The 22,479-nt window shown below is 41.1% G+C and overlaps 1 protein-coding gene across 2 annotated transcripts in view; it reads right to left on the reverse strand.

Annotated features, from left to right (window-relative positions):
* Positions 1-3,330: 3,330 nt before the first annotated feature.
* The window catches only part of epc1a (enhancer of polycomb homolog 1 (Drosophila) a), a 32,047-nt gene continuing 12,898 nt past the window's right edge, over positions 3,331-22,479 (reverse strand). For both annotated transcript variants that reach the window (XM_061065073.1, XM_061065072.1), the window contains 13 exons: positions 22,086-22,245; positions 19,661-19,806; positions 19,066-19,272; positions 18,482-18,630; positions 17,113-17,266; positions 15,547-15,705; positions 15,287-15,376; positions 14,957-15,105; positions 12,697-13,115; positions 7,945-8,108; positions 7,343-7,484; positions 5,936-6,347; positions 3,331-4,997 (listed from right to left, as the gene is read on the reverse strand). In XM_061065073.1, the coding sequence (XP_060921056.1) occupies positions 4,925-4,997; positions 5,936-6,347; positions 7,343-7,484; positions 7,945-8,108; positions 12,697-13,115; positions 14,957-15,105; positions 15,287-15,376; positions 15,547-15,705; positions 17,113-17,266; positions 18,482-18,630; positions 19,066-19,272; positions 19,661-19,806; positions 22,086-22,185 (2,364 nt within the window). In that variant the 5' untranslated portion in view covers positions 22,186-22,245 and the 3' untranslated portion in view covers positions 3,331-4,924. The remainder of the gene's footprint in view (positions 4,998-5,935; positions 6,348-7,342; positions 7,485-7,944; positions 8,109-12,696; positions 13,116-14,956; positions 15,106-15,286; positions 15,377-15,546; positions 15,706-17,112; positions 17,267-18,481; positions 18,631-19,065; positions 19,273-19,660; positions 19,807-22,085; positions 22,246-22,479) is intronic.

The raw sequence follows: 22,479 nt of genomic DNA on the forward strand, positions 1-22,479 counted from the left end.
AGGGATTTAAGTAAATATGCAAGTTTGGATAAACTTTCCTGGTGAGAATGTGGCATGAGAGAAAAGAAAAACCTGGTTGCCTTCATACACTAAGTTTCCACATTAGACTAAATAACATCTGAGTAAGAGAAAGAATATGTAGATTCTGTTTGCACCAGTAAGTCTGTGGGATAAAAAATTATGAAGAATGAAAAAAAAAAAAAACAGATATGAGCTAAACGTGCAGCTATCTTTCCCAGACGATATGGATGATTTATTCCGGCCAAACAAGTTCTGTTCACAGCCAGAAAAGTTGATGAGAAAAACAACAAAAATCGCTCACTGTAGTAATGATAAAATGTGACAAAGATGAACGCCCAACCTGCAGAGAGTGAGGGGGGGCAGCTCTCTTTCTGCTGAGTGATTTCTCCTCTGCAGAATAAATAATCTGTTGTTGAGTAATGCTGGATGAGCTCCGGCAGGATGAATATAAAACGTGTGTTATGAAAAGTGTAGTTTGTGTACTCCTCTTCCTCCTGAAACACAGATTTACAACCGTTAAACATGTAGGTGTACAACTTTTAAGTCCAGCTCTGTAACCTATATACAGTGGGTCTGGAAAGTATTCAGACCCCTTTACATTTTTCACTCTTTGTTTCATTGCAGCCATTTGCTAAAATCAAAAAAGTTCATTTTATTTCTCATTAATGTACACTCAGCACCCCATCTTGACAGAAAAAAAACAGAAATGTAGAAATTTTTGCAAATTTATTAAAAAAGAAAAACTGAAATATCACATGGTCATAAGTATTCAGACCCTTTGCTGTGACACTCATATTTAACTCACATGCTGTCCATTTCTTCTGATCCTCCTTGAGATGGTTCTGCTCCTTCATTGGAGTCCAGCTGTGTTTAATTAAACTGATTGGACTTGCTTAGGAAAGGCACACACCTGTCTATATAAGACCTTTCAGCTCACAGTGCATGTCAGAGCAAATGAGAATCATGAGGTTGAAGGAACTGCCCAAGGAGCTCAGAGACAGAATTGTGGCAAGGCACAGATCTGGCAAAGGTTACAAAAGAATTTCTGCAGCACTCAAGGTTCCTAAGAGCACAGTGGCCTCCATAATCCTTAAATGGAAGAAGTTTGGGACGACCAGAACTCTTCCTAGACCTGGCTGTCCAGCCAAACTGAGCAATCGTGGGAGAAGAGCCTTGGTGAGAGAGGTAAAGAAGAACCCAAAGATCACTGTGGCTGAGCTCCAGAGATGCAGTAGGGAGATGGGAGAAAGTTCCACAAAGTCAACTATCACTGCAGCCCTCCACCAGTCGGGGCTTTATGGCAGAGTGGCCCGACGGAAGCCTCTCCTCAGTGCAAGACATATGAAAGCCCGCATAGAGTTTGCCAAAAAACACATGAAGGACTCCCAGACTATGAGAAAGAAGATTCTCTGGTCTGATGAGACCAAGATTGAACTTTTTGGCTTTAATTCTAAGCGGTATGAGTGGAGAAAACCAGGCACTGCTCATCACCTGCCCAATACAATCCCAACAGTGAAACATGGTGGTGGCAGCATCATGCTATGGGGGTGTTTTTCAGCTGCAGGGACAGGACGACTGGTTGCAATTGAAGGAAAGATGAATGCGGCCAAGTACAGAGATATCCTGGAAGAAAACCTCTTCCAGAGTGCTCAGGACCTCAGACTGGGCCGAAGGTTCACCTTCCAACAAGACAATGACCCTAAGCACACAGCTAAAATAACAAAGGAGTGGCTTCGGAACAACTCTGTGACCATTCTTGACTGGCCCAGCCAGAGCCCTGACCTAAACCCACTTGAGCATCTCTGGAGAGACCTGAAAATGGCTGTCCACCAACGTTCATCATCCAACCTGACAGAGCTGGAGAGGATCTGCAAGGAAGAATGGCAGAGGATCCCCAAATCCAGGTGTGAAAAACTTGTTGCATCATTCCCAAGAAGACTCATGGCTGTACTAGCTCAAAAGGGTGCTTCTACTCAATACTGAGCAAAGGGTCTGAATACTTATGACCATGTGATATTTCAGTTTTTCTTTTTTAATAAATTTGCAAAAATTTCTACATTTCTGTTTTTTTTCTGTCAAGATGGGGTGCTGAGTGTACATTAATGAGAAATAAAATGAACTTTTTTGATTTTAGCAAATGGCTGCAATGAAACAGAGTGAAAAATGTAAAGGGGTCTGAATACTTTCCAGACCCACTGTATATTTTTTTCTTTATCCAGTTACATGGTTTAAGTTTGAATTTGTCAACACCTAATCTATGACTTTGAAGATTTGTACCCCCATATGACAGAGGTGATAAGATGTTTTATATAGTTTTTACTGGAGGTGACGAGCCAGCCATGGCCTGCTCGGTGTGTCCGTGTTGTAAGAATTGATGCTAAGCTAAGCTAAAAAACAGAAGCAAAAGCAATTGCACAATTTTCATAAAGATTGTGAAAAGTCTGATAACACTTATATTCTGCCCTTTTTGGGGTTCGTATATTTATTCTATGTACCTACTTTTGTATGTTCACAATAGCTAAAGTTATAAAAAAGTGTGTTTTCATATACTGCTCCTCCTTGCTCCCTCTACGCTCTGAGTCCGTCAGCTACGCTCTGTTGAGCCCCCACTGTTAGACCCCACGTGGGCCAAGTCTGCTCTGATTGGTCTGCCGATCCGCTCTGTCGTTATTGGTCAGTTGCTCAGCACGGTTCTCGGAAATGTCCCGTCTCTTTTACCACATTGGGAATGCAGCCAGCATAAACATTAGCACCTTAGCACTACTGTGCTACCGCAGGCTACGGCATATCGTGGGCGTGCTACAGAAGTTAAGGGGCGTGCAACATGAGCTGCTGGGCTCGCCACAACGAGCCAATGGGCTTAGATCAGTGATATCACACTGACAAGACGTCACACTGGCAAATTTTTATCGAGGGGGGCTAGAACCGAGCGTTACATGCAGCTAATGCCACAGCTAACAGGAGGACGTAGGAGAAGCCGTGTTTCCGCGGACTTTGAATTTTTGCACAGACGTGCCTAAACATGCACAGGACACTTGGAAAACACACTAAAGAGCATATAAAACCACAAAAAGAAGAATATGGGACCTTTAACTGAAGAGAAATGAGAGACATTGATATCGTATCAAATCAATAACAGTGTTTCTGCACTGAAGATATTTAACTGACTCTCAAAGATGCAATAGGATGAATGACTTGACCTAACTTACAAAATCTAAATGAAATAAAGTATACAACTTGAGATACTTGTGGTGACAAACACACACAGAAACACACACAGGAGTATAAAAGACACCAGAGTCCGAACAGTTCACATTTAATGCCCTGGGCTTTATTGTCTTATTTTAGTGAGAGTTCTGTCACATTTTTTTTTTTTTTAGTCTTTTCAGCCTCCAGGTGGGACAAGTAAACCTCAAGGATATATCCTGCCATTGGACTGGGCATTCAAATTCAGACAAAGACGAGAGGCACTACTAAGTAATGCTGCCTTTGTGCCTAACTCTTCACAGAAGAGAGAACATTAAATTCCCCAAAGGAAGGCACCCAATACTTGTGGTTTTTGGCCTTGCAGCCGTCTGGAGATTCTTTTTTCAAAGAAAAAAAGAAAATCAAAAGAAAATCAAAACAGGGGAAAAGAGGGGAGAAAACTCATGGTTTTTTTTTCATATTCCCTCCCTCAATCCTCTCATTAGCATTTTTTGTTTTTAAAAACTGGAATGATGAAACACGTACAGCGATTACTGCCCATTCACCTCCCTTATCACCTATGCATGACCAAGTAACAAAGGAACAGAAAGAATGAAGTCTTTCAATAAACAAAAAGCTTACAATCAAGTTTACCACAAGAACGAGGAAATAAAAAATACAAAAATAACTGATTTTTTTTTTTTTTTTACAAAAATGTTGGTGGGATAAATCAAATAGAAAGGGGAGACTCTGCTTGCATGAAAAATGAAGGACTGCCCCTTTAAAAACAAAAATACAAAAGCAGCATTGATATTTATCAAAACCATGAACAAAAACAGAAACATCACAAAAAAAATAGTGCTTTAATCAGAAGCAGCAGAGGCTTCTGGGAAGAGACTTCATCCCTGTTTTGTTACTTGTGTTTGGGAAAATGTTAATGGAAGCTCCCAGGAAGAGAGGAGCACCTCTCTTTAAGTGAACCAAAGTCACCCTCCTCTTCATCCTCCTCCTCCTCCTGGCTCTCCTGGTCTGTATGTATGTCACCATTGATTTTCACATGATCCACAGAGAGAAGCACAGGGACCCAAAAGAAAGGTGGGTGGGGGTGGGGGACCTGCTTTGTGTTCACAATATACAAAAATACCCAGGAGTCCGTAGCTACCTAACATTTACTACAGCACAGGAACCAACGAAGGTACAGTGTACAAATAAAAAAAATAACAAAAACAAACCGAAAACAAAAAAACTGTAAACACAGCACAATAAATAGATAAAAACAGCAGGCTCCGCACCATGCACATGATGTGATAAAAACTCTTTGTCTATACAACTCCCACATCTCTCACACTCGCCACAAGTTACTTGGCTATCTTTTTTTTTCCTTTAAGTTGACTCCCAAGTGCAAAACATCACAAATGGACAGTTCTGTATTCAAGTAATATATATACAAGGGGGATATTACAAATATGTAGTTACTGTACAGATACTAATTTGCCATATTCATAATTTACACATGTCGATCTTGTACTTTTAACAGTAACAAAAAAACAAAAACAAAAATAAAGGTTTAAAAAGTATGAGAGATGAGAATTGCAAGCGAGTGGCCGCGGCCTCTCGTTCGTTCTGTCTTGTCTGCGTCAGAGTCCTGTTGTCCCTTTTGCATTCCCGATGCTACGATGCACAGCACCCAAAGAGCGGACTCCTCGCTGCACCGCTACTACGTCACCTCCATGGCCACTGTGTTGTCTGCTATACTGTTCAGTGCTGGCTTGTCTTCGTCGTGATTATCCCTGTGGGAGAAAGGAAAAAGATTAACGTTTCAACTCCTGTGTGTTTATTTAAAAAAAAAAGTTTTACATGTACCGTAAATTCCGGTGTATAAGACGCACTTTTAATACCTATTTTTTCGTCTTAAAAGTCAGCTGCGTCTTATACACCAGTATAAAATACTGAAACACGCGCCGTCATTACAGCGGGTGCAGCAGCCACCAACTGCAACCTGATGCGATTAAAAAGCCATGCCCATTCATTGTGTATTGAAAGCTGGTTGCATGCCGTGCTGGGAAAGACCAGTCTGGCTGCGCAACTTTTTCCACGTCTTTTCTCCCTCATGATGTGATAATCATGCATTTACAGAAAACAGTGGTATATTGTTCCGTAAATAAACATTGTGGAGTGCTTTTTTGATTTAAAGAGTGACCAGCGGAGTGACTCGCAAGCTAGGAGTCTGTGCCTCACAACTTTCCCTGCAGGCTGAGAGCTCAATTACCGTTCTGTAGCTAGTAGGAGCGCAAACTCCCGAAAGTGAAAACAGACGGAACTTAAAGATCGACACAGCTGCACAGAAAATGCATGTTGTAGACATCGCTCAACACAATATAAATCGTCACGCAGGAAGACAGTTTAAACTTTTTTTTCCTCTATAAAGAGACCTTCATAACAGGGTGCTTCTTATATACCGGTGCGACTTATATTCTGGATTTTACAGTATGTTGCCTTGAATCAAGTGTAAACTGATTAGACCCTGTGGATAAACATTTCTTTATGAGCTATAAAATCTGTCAAAACAGGTTAATGGGACGGTACAGAAATTATGCCAAATCTTTCAAATAACCAAATATTATGATGTTTTAAACACTTGTTTTAATCCTTTGAGGTCATTTTACAGGCAGAAATGGCAGAAATACTCCAAACTTTCTAAGAGATTAAGTCCAACAAACTGCCTCACCTTGAGCCCAGATCCATGGGTGATGCTCCGGAGACTTTGGGCATCTGCATGTTGGTTGTGGCAGACAGCTTTAAGGCAGAGGGCGGCACGTTGCCGAGGGTCCGGGGAATGTGGCGTCCAGCCAGGCTGGCGGCCGACGGCACACTCAGACAGATGTTGTTCCCGATGAGGACCTGAGTGGTGGCGGGGCTGGCGTTGGCAGGGCTGCATCCCAGGATCCCCAGTGCTGCTGCTGCGTGGGCGCTGGGGGTGGAGGTGAGGGAGGTGGGGATAGCGTTGACGGACGATGGGTTGGTGGAGATGGAGGAGGGTTGGAGAAAAGTCTGGGCCACGGGGGCGGTGGTGTGTGTCGTCTGGTTGGTCTGGTGGAGGGTGGCGGTTGTGCTGGAGAGGTGCAAGCCTTTGAAAACACCTGAGGAACAAAAAGTCTGGATTAAGTAATAATAATAATAATAATAACGTTATTTATATAGCACCTTTTAAAAACACAGGTTTACAAAGTGCTTTGACAAACAGCAAAAACAAGAACAAACTAAACCAAACACAGAAGAACATAAACAACAGCAAGAACATAACAAATGCAAAATACTAAGAATTATTAAATACAATTCAACAGAAAATAACCCATAGTGCACGATACCCAACAGACATATATAACCCGACCATCACAAGAACCATCATAAGAACCCAGGCAACACAAGAACCCAACAACACGAGCTGAGACCAAGAGGACCAAAGATTTAAAAAGATGTAAGAAACTAAAAGAGCTAAAAGCGAATCAAAAGATAACAGCAATAAGAAGATAAGAGCAGTAAAAGAAATAGAAACAAGTGGTTAAAGGATCAAAAAAACCAAAACTATAATATTAATAAAAATACAAAGTAAATATAAATATGAAACATAAATAGACAAAGTAAGTAAGATAAGAAATTACCAAGTTAAAACATAAGAGGAGTTAAGATATGAGCATAAATAAAAAGGACAGTAAGAAGTAAAAGAAGATAAAAATAGTAAAACCAGTAAGAAAAGACATTAAGAAGATGACATCACATAAAAGCAAGTCTGTAAAAGTATGTTTTAAGAAGGGATTTAAAAGAATTGAGGGAATCTGCAAGTCTTATCATTAATAAGTATTCATTATGTGTCGTTTTTGCTTCGCTCCATTTGTTAACTTAAGAAGCCCGGGGGGACAAAAGTTTTCCTAACTCGTGAAAAAGCAATAAGTAGAGAAAAGTTAGAGAAAATAATCAAACTGGTGTTACAGAAATATTTGTCTTTTTTTCCTATAAATCATCTGATGAGCCCTCAGGACCCAGAGTCATGACCCCACAGTACAATATTTAATGGACAGAAGTAACAAAAATTCCTCTTCCTTTTTGTGTTAAGTTGTAGATAAGTGAACCTTACCTGCACTCGCCAGGACCCCGTTGACTCCACTCGCCAGCACCAGCTCCTCTTTGGGCTTGAAGGTCAGCAGTTGGTCCGTGGTGATGAGGGCCGAAGCAGCAAACTGGGCGCTGGCCTGGTCCAGAGTCTTGGACCCAAGTGCCTGGTTGTGAAATCAGAAAGAAAGAAAGGAAAAAAAAAAAAAACGAGAGTATGAGCCAAAGACTTGACCGCTTTGTCGAAATGTATGAAAGTGCTGAGCTCAGCACTCCTGCTGCCAAACAGGAACTCAGCCAGTGGTGTTAATTCTGCTCGTGGGAATGACGATGTGTCCCGTTTCCTAAGGACGTGTGAACAGACCTTCAACTTTAAATTATTTCCATATTAGCAGATTAATATAAAAAGACACCTATTTTACCCTTATTTTATGATAGAGCTTTCAGAAATCAGCAAAGGAAGAAGACAAAAAATAGATGGATCCAAAATCTGAATCTGAGTGGATAAGATTTAAACACGGTGATAGACATCCTTTCTTTTAATACTTTCACAGCCGACAGACGCTCTTTTATTAAGTTGAAGCACAGGTGTAGTTTAGGCTGCTGGTTGTGTTCATCCTCACTGACCTGTGCGTTGGTAGTTGTTGTGGTGTTGTTGTTGTTGGATTGTTGTTGTTGTTGTTGTTGCTGTTGCTGTTTCTGCTGCTGCTGCTGTTGGCTCTGCTCCAGCTGCTGTTTCTGCATGAGGGCCAGCTGCTCCTGGTGCTGCTGGTACTGCTCTGCCGTGAACACTGTGGACAGGACGGAGAAGATGCACATGTCAAAACCAGAATATGACTGTGTGCTTTGTTTTACAATTGAATCAGCTAAAGCCACGTTTACATGAGAACAATCCTCTGGAAAGGAAGTCGTTTTTAGTTTAAAAATAATAACGTGCACACGGCTCTGCATAAACAACTACAGAACCGGGAGGTGTAAACATCCAAAAACAGCTAATACAAGAATATCTGTGTGGAGGCACGATAAGGTGGGGTGGTACTCCAAGTGACCGTAAACTACAAAGAGATTCCATATTAAATAAATGTCGACAAGGAGTGAATAGTACAAACAGAACATGGGAGTCCTCCATCTACCCTCGCATGGCGATTCACTGGAAGTATAATGAGCATGTGCGCAAAGCCAGCGTTTCATTTTACCAGCCTACACCGCCTACATGGCGACTGAAATGGTGCCGTTTTGAAAACTTTGAGACACTCCGGGACCCGTTTTCAAAACCTTCCGTTTGAAGGCACCAAAATGCTGTGATTGTGTAGATTAACAGCAAAACGTAACAAATGATTGCCTTTTTGGATGAACTCGTGTAAACAGGGCGTGGGACTCCTACTCAAAGAAAGATAAATGTGTCAACAGACCAAACAAATATGATTTGAATCATTTGATCTGCAAGTCGTTGCTTGAAATTGTCACTACATTGCTTCCCTTCTATGTAAAAAGAAGCAACAACACGTCATAGAGGCGTCATAAAGCATTTGAAGAAATTACATTTGTTATGAAAAAATGACATCACAGAAGCCAAAATGCCTTTAGCTGCTGTATTTCTACTGCAGGTGAAACTTTCATAAGACCCATGCAATCTGCTGAAAAACTGCAACAGTCATGGAGTTTGGAAAAAGACTATTTCAAGATTATACAGTGAGAAATGCTTTGAGTTAATTTAGCAAAATCTGATGAAATACAAATATTAAAAAAAAAAAGTATGACAACTTCAATGCTAAAGCAATTCCTTTTGTTCAGCTTAAGTTGTCTAGGCTGTAGAGATCGATATTTTCACTACAGCTGTCAGAAGCTTATTTTTCATGCAGATGTTGATGACATTTTAAATCATTACCAACACAATACAGTAACTGTGGAGCTTGTACAGGCAGGACAATCGATGATGAAACTGGAATCACACTTCATGGTAATTCAGCCAAAAGTAACCAACAAGCAAAGAACATGTGTTCCTGTTTGCATTATGTTCTCTGATGCCTCAGAAGGCATTCAGACATCAGAGGGACTTTGGCACAATAACACAAGGGTCTAGCTGATTTGGGTTTGTGGCTAAGAGGCTACGAAAGGGAACAGAAGAAACCAGGTCCAGTTTGATGTTTTATCACACAAAGACTAAATGTTTTGTACACTCTTGAGGTTTCACTGAGCAGCTCTCATTCATATTTGCACAATGATTCAAGGTAACTGCTACAACGACGTGTTCTACCTGTAGTGTTAGCGCACACATATCCATGCAGTCAAGAATCCTTGGATTCAGTAAAATCAGGAGTAACATGGAAACATTTGTTTTTGATGTACTGAGACTTCAAACTGGAATCAGAATTATGGCTTGGTATTAAACTTCAGTACTGTGGCGCCTTAATTTCTGGTTTCTAAAGGGGTTAGGTAACACCCCATGTACAGAGGCCATGGTCCTACAAGCTGACGGCCTAGGTTGAAGTTTGACCTGCGACTCCGTCCTGCATGTCATTCTCCACTATCGATATCTTTATCTATCAACTGTCCTGTCAAAATAAAAGGCAAAAGCTCCAAAAGAACTTACAATAGAAAGACAGAAAAGATTTTTAGTGTCACTTTAAATTTTTCCGGTCATCAAATTGCCAATCTTTGTAAAACAAAAAAGTATTGCTCAGAACATTAACAAGTGTCCCTGTGACTCAACATGCACACTTCCAGGACTCTGAAAGTCAAGACTATACATATAGTATCAGCCTCTCTACAAAGTACAACCAGCCATAAACACGACATCTTCTCCTTGTCCATTAGTGATCTTCTCAGGAGCACTTTGAGGAGAATGCAGATCAGAACTTTTAATTCAAGTAAAGTAACCAAAGAGTACATTGTTACTTTTCTTCTCAGCAGTGAACTTACACTGATAGATTCAGAAAGACCTGCAGACAACAAATTAAAAAAAGGCTTCTCCATGGCCTAGGGAAAGTTATCAGTCTGTTGGAACAGCTAAATTATAGTTTGCTTAGGTTTCCGCTATGTGTGTGTGTGTGTGTGGGGGGGGGGGGGGGGGGGGGGCTTTGTAGCAAATTAATTAAGCAGATTTAAAATCCACTATTATTCACCACATTATCAGGGACCAACCAAAACAGCAGAGTGGTCTTCACAACAACAAGAAATCAGCTGCTCCAACTAAGAAACGAATAAAAGGAAAAACCGTGTGCGAGTGTGCTGAGATTAGGTCTCTGAAAAAACAAAGCAATGTCCCCTCGTGACTCCATGCAGTGGGCATACTCTACTTTTTTCTTTTTTTTTTTCAATCGCGTTCCAGTTTAATTACAGAAACAACCCTAAAAGGTGGAAACATTATTCTTCCAAATATAGGAATCGATCACAGGGGAGGAAAAAAGCCAACAGGACTTATACCTTCAGTTTGTTTCAGGGCATTTCTTACCATCACTTTGGTGGTATCTATCTTTTTTTTGTACATTCTTAATTTTTCTCTTTTTATTTAAATTGTACTGTGTTCACTTTTTGTTTGCAATCTTTGCTGCTGTAACTATGTAAATTTCCCCATTGTGGGATAAATAAAGGATTATTTTATCTTAGTTAAACTAGTAACAAACATGTTGACCAAATGTCATTTTAGCAGTTTGTTCAGTTCAGGCAATATTATTTAGAAATCCTTCACATAGCAGCAACCACAAAGACCACAGAAAGTTGTAGTGCATTCAGCCAAAAAAACCTTAAAATGACACAACTCATTTTGAGTTATTGAGCCTGAAAGGTCTGGTTCCTGGTAAATTTGTATCCCTGGTAATTTGCCTGAAATGCCCCCATTTCCCTGACGCCATGTGTACAGCCACCAACCCAGACACACTCATGCACGTCTCATGGATCTATTTATACAGGACCATTTCTAATTGACTTCCCCCAGCCATGGGAGCAGGAATTAATGTATTATAATATGGAGAGAGGTTTGTAAACAGGAAGTGAATGTGATTTACCAGCAGCATGGGAGCCCCAGCCAGAGCAGAGCAATCTACCTTTGAGGTGCCTCATCAAAAAGTGTTTCACAAGAGCAGCAGCTGGCTTTTTAAGTCCTACTTTTTCACATTTGAATATTCACATGCATAAAATCAATTATTCAACAGCACCTCATGTCATTTTATGCATGAATACATTTTTCAATTACAGCCCTCTGCATGCCTGCTACAAAGGCAATTCTGTTAATTATTTTTGTTTTCTGTACAGAAAGATGATGAGCCAAAGTCGGACAAAGGGTCCTGGAATAGTCAGAGCAGTCCTCCTTTCCTGCCACACTATTCGGCTGAGCTCCAAACAATACACTCCGAGGCTGTCGTTGTTTATTCATTAAAACCTCTTTGGGTTTGGTGATATGACCAACAGTTCTGATGAATTGGTTTTTGTTTGTATTGTGCACACAAGGATGCACAATTTTTCCAAACATTATCAAGATTGCTATAAGGCAATGTGCAGAAGTTTATAATTTAAAGTGTGTGATTTGCTGTCACCTACAAATGTTAAACAGATCTGAAACAACATGTTAGGACTGAGCCTTAAAAATATCAGATTAACATGACTTTAGTGTTGTTTCAGTAAAGTTAAATGTAAATAGTTTCTTGCACAGATTGAAATATCAGCTTAATCATATCACGATTACAGTATCTGTCAAAAATTGCAACATAAGCACTAACTTTCATGAACCTAGGCAATGGAATACAAATAACCACTTCTCTCCAATTCCCTTTTACGGTGTTTTTATTCCTCTAAAATTCTTGCAGCAATGCAACAACAAAGCAATAAAAGACCAGCTACAAATCACGGATGTGAACTAGGCCGGCACGATGAGAAAAATATGTGATAGCATTGTGCAATAATTCGATCCGGATAAGAATGACGAACAAAAATAAAGAGTGCATATTGGCTTTAATTAAGTCGTTTCCTCATGTTTTACAGAAAACATATTTGCAAAATGTCCTTTCTAATTCCCAAAAAAACCACAAACTTAATACGCTCAACCAGCAGCTGAAAAACAAAGAAAAACTATTTCTAATTCAAGCCAAGACAGAATTAAATTACTGACTTAATCACAGCTAAGAGTGAACACACAGTAACCAGGCTTCACTAAATTTACTCTTTGGACTTCCTGCCAGAATCCCAAACCCTGTAGGCTGACATTTTATAAAACTAGATTCAAATCTGCTCCTGGTTGTGCCAAGAAACTTTTGCTTACAACGCAATAAAGCAACAAAATTAACTCCACTTTATGTTCAGACCAAAGTAAATATTTAGCTGTACAAATTATGGAAGAAAGAAAAGCACCAAGCAGCGCAGCAGAGGAAACAACTGACTCACCATTGACAGGGTTGAGGGCTGGGCCGGTGCGGTTCTGGGAAGTGGCTCCTCCAGACAGGGTCCGAGTTAGTCCCGACACAGTCCGGCTTAAATCCCTAAATCCTCTGCGAGACAAGTCTCCTTCACCCAAGGGGTGATGGGATAGCGTCCGTGGTCTGAAGTGCCTCCAGCGGCATGCTTTAATGTTCAAAAGAATCTGGCGGAGGTCCACAGGTGTTGATGATGACGTCAGAGGTGAAGAAGAGGATGGAGGGCGGGAGGAGCTGGCTGGGTCCGAGGTATTGGTTTCTGAGGTACTGGCGTTGGAGTTGCGGAGCGGAGACCTTGGAAGTGGCGAGGAGAGTGGTTCAGGCTCGGGGTCAGAGTCCAAGCCCTGACAGATGCCGTCTATGTCTGTGTGTGCTCTGTCCAATAAGCTCCTGGAACAAAACCAAAAATCAGTATGACAAATCCCCCTGAGTGAGTCATTTAAGGTCAGAGAAAATTAAACATGCTGTAACCATTAGCAGTACATGACAGCATCAACATCCTGGTTGTGACTGGAGTATTGCTCAAGTGCTGTGAATACCAGTCATGTAATTACAATGTCCACTGGGCCAGTGGTACCAATTATAGCAGAGTATTGCACAAACAGGACAAAAACATGCAGTTCTGCAGTAAGAACAGAACAGAACTCTTATGTAATGGAACAAAACTCAAAGTCTACAGCTGTGCTGGAGATTCATGAGGCTGTACTGTTTGTTAAATCAAGAAAAACAAAGACAACTTAGGCTAATTTAGGTGCTTAGCACTCAGGGGTATCCCCATTTTTAGTATAGCCGTTCTATTCAAGATAAAAGTTCATGATAATATATGTAGATTTTGTATTTCCCATACTGAAAGGAAGTTGGAAGGAAATAGAGAAAACTGCAACTTAACAATATTTATTTTTGAACATTGGTTTTACAAATAAAAAAGTACTACTGCTGCTAGGTAAAAATACTGTGATACACTGTCTTGAATTCTAAGGAATAACTGAAGACTTAAGGAATCACTGGAGCACGTTTGTACAAGATTTCATAGAGATCCTCGCTAAGATATTGAGTCAGACCTGTGGCCAAGAACAACAACTGGACCAACCAGCACTGCAGTCCCCACAGACACACTGCAAGTCTGTCCAAACAATCATACTAAGCTCTGTGTTTTCTAACTTGATCAAGTATTGCTATCACAAGTGCACATCATATTGAAGAAGACTGATAGTCGGGTCTGTCAGCTTCCCCTGGGGCAGGTGATAAGGTCAGCTGCAGACAGACAGAACACTGCCAATCTCATGTACGTCTGTAAGACAGATACGGTCTAAACAAGTTGGTCTCCTCTGCAATAGCCAGCACCATGGCAAGCCTCTGGCTACCTCCTCTAGTCAGTGTGCTTTATTCAATCGTCTGTGTAATTACTGAGCAGATATTAGACAGGGCTGCAGGACATGATTCTGTTAATACTCAGCGGAAGTTTTCTGATTTGTCTGTAAGCCACAGGAGCAGGTGAATCCCGAAATGTGTGTGTCGTGTACATCATTTAAGCAGCCAGCTTGATATTTATAATGGAATGTGCCCGCCAAATGATCACTGGTGACCTGCCAAAGAGCTGCTACGGTAAACAGCCTCAGCAGATACAGACAACACTTGGCTCGGCTTCACCTGCTCAGTATTGGCTCTGGCAGCATTCCTGCACACATTTCATTTCCCGTTTCTACATTTTCTTAGGCTGTGTTTGCTGAAATGATGAAAGTACGTTGCACCTGGGTAACATACTGATCAATAACTCAACTTTCCAACACAAACGTTAAAAGGTTGTTTTAAAGCCTCACAAAAATAAAAAATCATTCAAACACTGGAAATGATTTGTTTTTACTCTAAGAGTTTTTGGGTATTGTCCAGCTCTTGTGATATTTTTCCAGACTAGTTCTAATGTTTAAGGGTGATTTATTATTTGAATGGTGGTTTTTGTTCTGCTATGATTTACTTTTGTTGTCTGATTTTCATTATTTTAGGGCTATGTGGGTTTATAATTTATGGAATCTCTTCTCACTTTTAATCACCACATCCACTATGGGTTAATGCACAGAGCAATTAAGGGTTAAAAAAAAAAGAAACTAATAAAAATTTGAGTTAGTGAAACAAACCATTTTGCTTTTGCTCCTACAGAATATTCTAAGCAATCGAACCCCTGATCAGATCTCAGCGAGTGTGAGGAAATCAAAATGCCATACTGAACTCACCTGCCCCCTCTGCCCAAACGGCGCCTTGCGAGCCCTATACATCGACGCGGCACGTTCAGCGAGGTCAGACAGTAGCGGAAGCGCGGATCGCCGAGCCCACCCTCTGACGGGCTCACCCACGGCCAGTTACTGCTCTGGTCTGGTTGAGGCTGAAGGAGATGGAAGAGAGAAAGAAAAGGACATGAATTAAAGTCCAGAGCTAAAACAAGAGATAGGAGAAGGTGAGTCTTTGTTAGTGCATTGTTCTGTCCAGCAGTGTATTTAGCCAGACTGACCAGCCCACTGATGACACTAATAATAGAAGCATTGAAGTCAAAGGAGGGCACTCACAGCGTAGTATTGACAGCCAGCCTTCCTCCTGAACGCATAGCAGCCATCTGGGTCATTCTCCTCCTCTGCCTCTGAGGAACCTGAATGAATCTAAACAATAAAAAACATTCATCAGTTCTGGAGAACTGAACCCATGGCTAATTTACACCTGACACAATGGGCATATTTCAGGTCTAGCACCTGTAAGTTTACAATTACAGCTCTTCTCTTCCTTGTTGCTTGAGTCTAATATAAGAAGCGATGGAGTTAAATAGCATTACCTGTGAGTAGGGTTCTTCGTCTGAGCTCGGGAAATCGTACTGGTTGAGGTCCTTGGGATTGAACACCGATGGTCCTGAATGTGGAGGCGCTGACAGAGGAGGGATCTTGGGTTTCTTTTCGTATTTCCTTTTGGTTCGCACTGCCTCCGTCTTCTCCGGCTGTAAAAGACGGGAAGGAGACACAGTGGGTTAATGTTTAGACAAAGGTCTGTGTAATCAAAAAGATGGAAAGCATTACTGGTGATTGCAGTCTCGTGTTGGAGGTTGATGCACAGGAGGAAAAGTGTGTAGAAACAATAGTGAGTAAAGAGGCATTGATATGCAGATGGCAGCATGTGCCAGATGCCACTGCCTTGCCAGATGGCTTCAGCCCCCCTCCCCCCCTCTTCCTCAATCTACCCCGTGCCACCAGTTCACCCGGATTTCCCCAGTGGGACGACCCCTCCCCGTCTGAACAGACTCCAACTCCACTAGGATTAGTCAGATCCTATTCAGCTTTTGGACATTGGGGGCGGCAACGCAAACATAGAGACAGGGACTCTATGGTGAAGAAGTGCTGTGTCAAATCAATGGAAGGAGGGAGGGCTAGAGTCACGGGGGCAGGAGTGGATGGAGGTAAAGCAAAGAACGTATCGCCTGTAAACAAAAGAGGAAAGTCAACCAGCTGGTGGGGAGGGGGGGGGGAGGAGGAAATAGTTGTGCCCCTGCAGGGCGGCGAGGGCTGTTGGACACTGGAGCTAATGAAGTTATAATGACAAGAGGTGACACAGAGTTCACAGGAGTGCTGGGTAATGAAGTGCTACATTATAGGAGCATGTGGCGACTCAGCTTTACATTAAATGCTTTAAGGTTGAGAGACTCAGCATGAAAAGAACGTATCCTACTGCTTCAGTGACATAACCCTGATGATAAGGCACAAATAAAGTGATATTAAAGTGATATCAGTCTTTTGGTAGAAGGCTCCCCAATCATAAGCAAAAAATAATTCAATTAATGCTTAATTTTCTTGCCTTCAATACAGCTTGAAATGCAGGTATCATTAGAAGGCCGACATCTACAATAATCCAATAACTCAATTTATTCCCCCTAAATCAAACAACTAGTCTCAGTAGAAATATATTCTTCTTTCCCAATTTAAAACAGTTAACATGGCTAGTAGCAAATGACAGACAGAAAAAGCTGCATGCTAAAAGATGAGGTTCACTGTGAAGTTGGTCCTCGATCTAAGATCTGTTGCACACTCCCACGGACAATGATGTTCAGCTATTCACAATGAGTTACCATTTATTATGTCTGCATTTTCAAATGAAAATGCTTAGCTTTATGCTAGTTCATTTTTTGGAACAGTATTCTAGATTATACAAGTCTTCGATTCATTATCAATGTGGCTACTGACTCAAGTGAAAGGACAAATGTAAAGTCAATAACATTTTCCTGATACTTCTGCAGATGTTGTGTTCAAACTCCCACACAAATCAAGAGCCAGGAGGATGGAAATAATTCTGATCTGTTTCCCAGCATCATTATGAGGATGCCAGAGTGTGTTGTGACTGTAGAAGGCCTTACTTTCTTGTAGTCCTTCATATCCAAGTGGTCCTGGTGTCTGTACTGGTTACTGTTTGACAGAGGAATGAGCGGGATCGTGTAGACGGGCTTCACCAGAGCTCGCTGAGCGAGTGCCTCTGCCATCACTTCGCTGCCATAGTCTGGCATCACATTCCTGATGGAAAAAAGGAAAGGGTAGAGAGCGGATTTAGGAATCTATCCTAAATCTATTCACTTACTGCTCGACTTTGTTTCCCACCTGTTGCCCTCCCCCCAATAATGCCAGTTTTATATGGCATATAACAACAAGTGTTGAGGATGAATTATGGAGAAATATGTGCATTAAATATGATAATTTATATTTATAATGCATTTTTCAGCAACATGACTGCAACATAATGCTAAATCTTCAACATCATGCAGCTGTGGTCAAACGATTATAACCCTTGCATGGAAACAGCCCAAAATAAACAACTGTCAGACCACACACACAAACCACGCAGCACACCTTGGTCACTCTCTCCCAGCATAATATCATGAAGTGGGCAGGGAAGCTATCAACTGAGAATAGAGTGGTCCAATCTGGGAGGAAACACTGGCTTTGATGTGCAGGCAGAAACCAGGCCGGGATAACGAGAGGAAATTGAAATGTCACTACAAATCAAAAGCACTTCAAGGAGAAGGGTCCAATTTAAGCTCACACTGACAGCTACTTTCAGAACAAATTCATTTCATTCCAATGTCATGTTTGGATGGCTGGTAGGGGCTGTATGGAGGGGGGAAGAATAGGTAGGAAAAACAAAAAAAATACTGACACAAAATAAAGTCTAGTGTTCTTCCTTAGTGGGTTTAAGACTCTAGCAGCATTATAGAAGTCAATGAGCTAATTTGCTCCTGACACTACTGAATAAACAGGGTGAACTCGTAATTGATAATGCATGATAAACAGTGTACACAGCCATGCCCCCAATTAACACGAGCAGCGGAGCCTGACTTTACAGAAATATGTGGTCGACTCCTCTATTTCATCAATCCTGTGGACAAATGCCCTAATGGCCTCAACTTGGGATTTCAACTTCACGAGTAAACAAAAGCGTAATCAAACATGTAGGTTAACCACAAGAGCCTTCAAAACACTTCACAGCTTAAAGGTCTGACATTGAATACTTCTCAACTTTCTGAAGCTAAACAATCAGGCCTTAAAACCTTAATCCCAAGACACTCCTGGGGAGATATCTTACCCAATTATATATCCGTTCAGGAACATTTGCAATCAAGACATACAAAGTCTGCATATATTAATCTGCTGCATTATAATAGCTACTTCCCTAACAAGGTTATTCAGAGAACCATAAACCTTTCAAAAGTCTCTTAACAGCCAATTTCTTACCTCTTCTCCACTATTTCCAGTGTGAGGTGCAGCAGCTCTCTCTTGCTCTTCTCCCTCCTCTTGATCATCTCCAAGATGGTGACAGCTCGGCTCAGGTCCCTGCGTAGCTTCAGCATCTTCTCGTACGACGCTTCGTCATTCTTTCGGTTCTGAAAATGGAACAGTAATGATTCAGTCTTAGAGCTACAAATGCTCCCATGTACGCCAAGACTTTCTCCAGAGAGTTTGTTCAGCTGAGGTTTTCAATTTGTTTCTAAAACTTTTAATTTCAGATAGTAACACCATTGCCAGCAAATCTTGAGACTGAAAAACCAATACATTTTTATTGTTTTTAGGGTTATGGCTTGAAGCATTGCATGTATTCCAGTTTTTTTGGCCACATGTTCATTCTGTGCTTCAATGTTTTTGTCAATCTTTCCTTAAACATCAATGCAAGTAAGGCATTACAATTGAAAATGACAAAAGATTGGAGGACAATTCTTTAACCAACTTGCAATCAACAAGATTAGATTAGATTAAAAACCTTATCGATCCCCAGCTGGGAAACTCATTAGCTAAATTCAACAACACAACTTCTTCCTTACCTTCCTGGTCTGCATCTTCTCCGTCCTTCGACGGAAGGCCACATAGGGGTCGCTGGTGCTAGAGCCATCCCTCTTCTCCTGCTTGACGTTGGGGATGAGGGAGCCGCCCTTGCATGTTTTCCTCTTGCGGCTCCAGTAGTCAAAAACCTCCTTGATCAGCTCGTCGTCCTCTTTCAGCAGCAGTTTGGCTTCCTGGAGACTGACGAGCTGCAAAACAACATGGGAGAGAATCAGGTCAGAGGTCTAGTGGTCAAAATAAATTCAAGAACTAAATACTCATACGCACTGTTTCTACTGCATTTGACAGTTGTGTGACCCTATGCAACATTTTTACAGAAATGACAAAAAAATCATGCAGAAGCTTGATGTGGAAAAGCAGCTTTCCATAACTGTTCAAGAAAATATGGATTAAGTTGGACACCAACTTCTCAAATGACTATAATACATGACAAGAACCAGGACATTATTCACTTTAGTACAAGGCCCAATCTGACTCATCAGGTTTTATTTATTTTGTGTTATGCTAAGTCAGAGATGTGTTTGCACAAGTTCCCTGAAAACTGGTAATTTTCCCCCCACACAGAGTGACAAATACCTGCTGTCCACTTCCTTTCTCAAGCCGGTCTATCATTTCTTCGAACTGCAGGGCTGTGATTTCCATTTTCTTCTTCAGCTTATTCACAAACGTCTCATCCTCTGAATCCAGGTCGTAGTCTGGCTGCTCTGTGTCCAAACTGAAAGCTGTGAGATGGAAAAGCATGAGTTACCGGAGAGACAGTCACTTTAAGTCAAAGCTTTTTCAGGAGGATGTCTGAACCACGCACATCACCACTGTAAGCAAAGCGTAGCAGACTGAAGTTAACAAATTTCTGCATATTTAACAAATTCCACTTTTTATGATGCACAAAAAAATAAAATCAGAAAAAGTTGTACAATGTGTTCGGTTAGATATGTTGGCTGGACTTAATAACCATTCAAATGTTTTCAGATGAAATACATTCCACCAAAACTAAAAACTGCCATGTCATGATTTATAATATGAAGTGGAATATGGATGAGCAGCATCATTTCATGCAAAGTCGATAAACACAAGCCACAGGGTATGAAACACAGACACGTTTATCATCGGTCTACTGCTGTCAAACATTGTTAAAAAAAAAAAAACTATTTTTATCACTACAAAGCAGTGTGCTTGTGTTTACTTCTTTGCCTTCACCAACTCAGTGAAGCAGAGCTTCAGGATAAATACTAGTATCCAGACGGGGAACTAAACCAGTCACTTGCTCACAAATGTTGCCTGGGGTTTTGGGGTTTTGAGCCATATCGGTGAGCCTGGCCAGAATCTGCTGCCATGGCCCGGAGATTCCCCAGACAGTTACAGATTAGTCTGGTAAAATGGGAAAGTAGCTGTCAGTTGTAATCCATCAGCTATTGAATGAAAGACAATATTTACTGAATTGTCACTATGAGAGCATCATAAAATGAACACATTCTCCTGTCACAACATGAAGCACTGAACAGGTATGCAGTATGCATTCACTATCCCATGTTTAAAATGTTAAATAACAAAAACACAGATGCAAAACATCTGCCACAACTGTCCCTCTGCTTTACATGTCTCCAGTTTAAACACAGAGCATCTATAGTATATAGGGACCTAAAGAAGTTTGTTCTAGTACTATTTGACGAGAAATACTTCTTCAAACTGTTTCTAGAGCCTTTTTCAAACATTCACTCCTGGAGAAGAATCTAGAAAACACAGACTTCAGGTGGAAATTGTACATGGCATCTGGCAGGAAACATTCTGAGTAGAGAAAGGGTTCACAAATGCAGCTTGCCCAGAAATATTTCAACAAGTTTTCAGGCTTTTTTTCTTTTGCATGTCGGAAAGCATCATAGGTCTGTTTGTTTGCCACTCCCTCCAAATACAAAACGTTTACAAAGTGGTTATTTTCAGAAACAGGTAAAATGTCAACATGATGGCATTTCCTTCACTTATTTAAGTGAATAGTTTGTTTCCAGGATGAGGCTGCTGACAGAGTTGTTTGGTATGTAGAGCTGATCTTGAGCAAACTTCTGCTGTAACCAAAAGCAGTGCAGCTTTATGGAAGTTTATATTCCAGCATCTTAAACATAGATCCACAGCTAAGTTGGACAACTGGTGGCACCAACAGAGCCCATAAACTATGCTGAAGAAAGACAAAACTAGCAACTAGATATTCAGAAAAAAACCTGCATTTAATGCTGTGTGAGGCGTATAAGCAAACTAAGTCTGTCTTTATTGCCATACTGTCCAGATAGAGAAAAACACCACACTTACAAAGGACTGCATACCAACTTGTGACAGTCGAGTGGAAAGTGTAGTGGTATGTTTGCACAGAGGGATGTGTGAAATTGTTTGCAATAACACTGATGTTTGACAGCAGATACAGTGCTTTTATTTTTTGCTGCAAGCCCATCATTTCACCTGTGCATGTTTGCCAAATTCAATTTTGGTACGGACATGCTGTCAGAGTAATAGACAACAAGCATGCACAAATAACACACTGACTCTGTTTTCTCTCACCACTGGAGAGACTACTCTTGTCTGTCTGTTTTGAAATTGCACATCTTGCTGTCAGACCCTCAAGGGACAACAAAGCGAAACATGACGTGTGATAACATACATACAGCTGTCACTTTTCCATGTTAAAACCAGAGTGTTCCATTATTCATATAAGGAGGGTATCTCTAGTTTCCACACAAAGGATCAGTTCTTTTTTTCTTAGCATGTAGTCCAACACAAATTGGACCTTTTTAATTATCAGCCAGCTGGACTGACATTACAGCCATAATAACTTACTGATCCACAAAACCCAGTTTACACACAAACAGAAACTGTCAATCAGCAGCATAAACCCCCTGAAACCATCACACGACAACACAGTGCCTCCACGACAGCAAAAGCATCACCACCACGTGCTAAGAGACCACCAACACAGCTCAGAGGATAATCCTGTGGCGAGAAGCCTGCTACTCACGCTGTATGTGAATAAGCTGCTTTGGCATCTTGAACTCCCCGGGGTAGAGGGACTCGTAGTGCGTGATGTTGCGCTCTGCCTCGGGGACGGGGATAACCATGTTGTCTCGCTTCTCGCCGTAAACCTGCTGTGCCGAGATGGCCCGCTGGAGATGGTGCTCCTGGAAAAGAGAAAGATAAACCGGTGTTTACAAAATAATTTCAAATTAAAAGGGTACTGTAGTACACTTGAACGACTTGTAAACAAAATAAACATACTGCAATATATTTCCTAAATAACTTTTCAAAACCAAGGGATGTCCAGGACTCACACATCCCTCTGTCTTATGATCATTTCAAGTGTACCCAGCTGCACAGTAGCGCCATGAAGTGTAGCATAAGTAGCAAAAATGTAA

This window comes from Labrus mixtus, chromosome 19 (genome assembly GCF_963584025.1).
Source record: "Labrus mixtus chromosome 19, fLabMix1.1, whole genome shotgun sequence".
Classification (NCBI taxonomy): Eukaryota; Metazoa; Chordata; class Actinopteri; order Labriformes; family Labridae; genus Labrus; species Labrus mixtus.